The sequence below is a fragment of the Papilio polytes genome, unplaced genomic scaffold, assembly GCF_000836215.1.
Source record: "Papilio polytes unplaced genomic scaffold, Ppol_1.0 DF824180.1, whole genome shotgun sequence".
Lineage (NCBI taxonomy): Eukaryota > Metazoa > Arthropoda > Insecta > Lepidoptera > Papilionidae > Papilio > Papilio polytes.
In genome coordinates this window covers 2932008-2935248 of record NW_013525024.1, presented here as the reverse complement: position 1 = coordinate 2935248, position 3241 = coordinate 2932008, and the positions used below count along the sequence as shown (strand labels likewise).

The 3241-nt window shown below is 32.2% G+C and overlaps 1 protein-coding gene across 1 annotated transcript in view; it reads left to right on the top strand.

Moving 5' to 3' along the window:
• The window catches only part of LOC106111028 (neuroligin-4, Y-linked-like), a 20677-nt gene extending 19942 nt beyond the window's left edge, over positions 1–735 (top strand). Inside the window, exon 12 of the mRNA XM_013292994.1 lies at positions 5–735. Within this exon, the coding sequence (XP_013148448.1) occupies positions 5–659 (655 nt within the window). The 3' untranslated portion in view covers positions 660–735. The remainder of the gene's footprint in view (positions 1–4) is intronic.
• The last annotated feature ends 2506 nt before the right edge of the window (positions 736–3241 follow it).

Below are 3241 nucleotides of genomic sequence, written 5' to 3'. Positions count from 1 at the left end.
ACAGTTCTCAAGATTCGTCCAATCTAGAAGTGGCGGGTTACACTGCTTATTCCACAGCTTTGAGTGTTACCATAGCAATCGGATGTTCACTATTGATACTAAACGTTTTAATTTTTGCTGGAGTATATTATCAAAGAGATAAAACGCGATTACAAGTGAAAGCGCTCCAACAGCAACAGAAAAGGAATCACAATTCGACATTCGACAGTGTCTCATCGAAACATCCACATTATTTCGTTGGACATTCTCAGAGTTCCAGTACGATAGTGGACATCGATCATCAAGATAAAAACGCTATAATTGCATTGACGAATCGAGTTCCACACTTTACTAATTCTAACTGCCCTAACGTTTGTCATACTGGGATGCAAATGACAAGTTTAGCACAGAAGAACAGCCCACCAACAAATCGAGGGCAATGTACCACACTACCGAGGAAAGTGGGTTTCAGTTATCAACAGAATCAAATCTGTAATCCATCTAACTGTATGACTCTACCGAAAAACGCGACTTTTATGAGTGGAACTAACTTACCAGATGTACAAGCACAGACGGGACAAACACAGTCTCCTGGTAACGGAGCTGTTCTTCCAACTTCACCTCATTTCGCACAAAAATCAAGAGTCCCTCAAGCGGCCATCTCAGAAATGAACGTATGAGATATGGAAGATATTTACAATTATGTATAAAAGTGAAATTAGGAACAATAACACTAGTGCATGGTTGTAAATATCTGGAAAGTGAAAGTGTAAATAGACGTTGAAATGTAATCACAATATTTATAAGTACCACAATTTCATTAATTGTACATAATGGTATGTGAAAACCTATTGTAAATAGGTGTAATATTGTGGCCAATTTAATCACTGTTGTAAACATCTGTATGTAAAGCCTGAATTAATTAAAATACTTTTGATTAGTGTTAATAACATCATAGGATAACGTCATTGAAAATGACCATTGTAAATAATTTAGAATTTCAAAGACTGTATTAACATTTCATTTTTTGTTTCCAACTAAAAACAGCTATGTATATTTTGATTTTTATTATTTTGTAAACATTCCTACTAATTTACTTTTAAAGTTAATTTAATGTAACAAAATAATATTTAATGCCGTATCTATGTTGTATATTGTTACATTATATCATTTTCAATATTAAATCAAAACTAATACGGATCAAAATATTCCATTGCCTTTTATGTATATTTCAAATATGTTCCGATCGTTTGTATTGATGACTTTTATCTAATCGTTATTATAAATCTTATGATGGGTATCGAGATTTAAACGTAAAACAAAATAAATTTAACGCATAGTTATGTTGTTTTATTTTAAAATTAACACGTGTAACCTACAGGGATTGATCTTTAGCACCTTCGACATTACTTAAACGTGTCACGAACGTTTTCGAATGACTATTCTATTCGCATTCTTTCCGAAATGTTACTGGGATAAATTCACCCGATCTTTGTTTGTATTTTAATAATTATTTTCTAAACTCTGCCTACTTCTCATAGATAAGGGCGTGAGTATGTAAAGCTAGTATCCTATTATAATGGGCAAAATTATAAGCAACAGAAGGAAAAAAAGAAATTATTATTTTTGTAGAAACAACAAATAACGTAACGTGTTAAACAGAATTTTACAAACTAATTACGTAAATATTTGTATTCAAATTTAATTAAGAGTACATAGTTGTATACAGAAATATTCAATACAGGATTTTGATTATTTTATTTCATTACTACGAAAGGGTCAGTTTTATTTCAGAAAAGTCTCAAAAAACATTTTGATGTCATTCAGTTAAAAGGTGCGGAGCGTTTTTAAAAGCTCTTACAGCTTTCACAAGGTACCTCAATATTTTCTTTTTCAATGTACTTTACTTTAAAAGTTATAAAACCTTTTTCAGGAAGCATCTTTAGTTGTCACTCTTCGAGTAATTACAAGCATTTACTTTGCGCTATTCAATTATATTATTGCGGATGTTTATGGGTCGCTTTTTCGGTGGATTCAGTTGGCCGCTTGCTCGTTTGACACCTTATATTATAATAAAACATTGCTAGTTTTATGTCTTTTGACATGTTAGATTTGAAGCAAGTGTTATAAGTTAAAACAACGCAATAGTTTTCTACAGCTTTTAAAATATGCGAATTTGCGAGTAGTTTATTAACAGGCGTTGTATAATATCAGTTACGTCTCACAATTCCTTATACAAGACTTAACACATAATATTTGCATATACACTATTCAGTAATTCGTATTTATAAACACCACTGTGATAAAAATTTACACACAAGTAACATAAATTACACGCTTAGTTTACTTTAACGAATTGTTAGTAAGAGTACCTGGCGGCATTGTTTGAATTTGGATGTTTATAAGAGCTCGTTATAAATTGAAGCAGCGAACACAAGCGGCATATTGTATTATGTGCCTAACACCGTTTGTCCACTTTAATATTACATTGTTTGCCTCTTGTACTAGACTTGTTTATATAAAAAACAATTATATATGCCAGTATAAGGTTAGGCAAATATTTCAAGCATAAAGAAAGTAATGAATAAACGCCCGAATATTAAAACTAAGTTCTTTGCTTCATAAACGCTTGCAACTGACAAATATCTAATCATCATCCACTTGCCCTTATCCCATACGGAGGGTCGGCACAGCCTATCAACCTATCAGCCGTCACATCTGAAACCACTGCTTCCTTAGTCATATCCTCTTTCACACAATCCATCCATACTTTCTTCGGTATTCCTCTTCCTTTATAGCCAATATAACTGACCAATATCTTAAATAATAAAGATGAAAGATTTGTATTTTTGTATGTATTGAAATAACTTAAAAACTACTATGCCGATTTTAAAAATGCTTTTACCGTTAGACAGGTAATTTATCTGTAAGTTTATAGATTGTGGTTTTAATTATTTTTTAATTTAAGCAACAGCTAATATCCGATATAATTTAGAGTAAGCATGACTTTACTATAGGCCGATAGTCTGACAGTATCATATATTTATATCAGCATCATGTCAGCTACCCTGCAGTGAAAGTCCCGTCGAAATCGGCCCAGCCGTTTCGGAGGTTACCCCAAACAAGCGAGGCTTGCGCACAGACAGATAACAATTTTTAAATGCGATTTTCGTTACAGATTCTCCAATTTTATTATATGTATAGACAATCTAGAATATCATACTATTCATACTAATATTACAAATGCGAATGTTTAGATAGA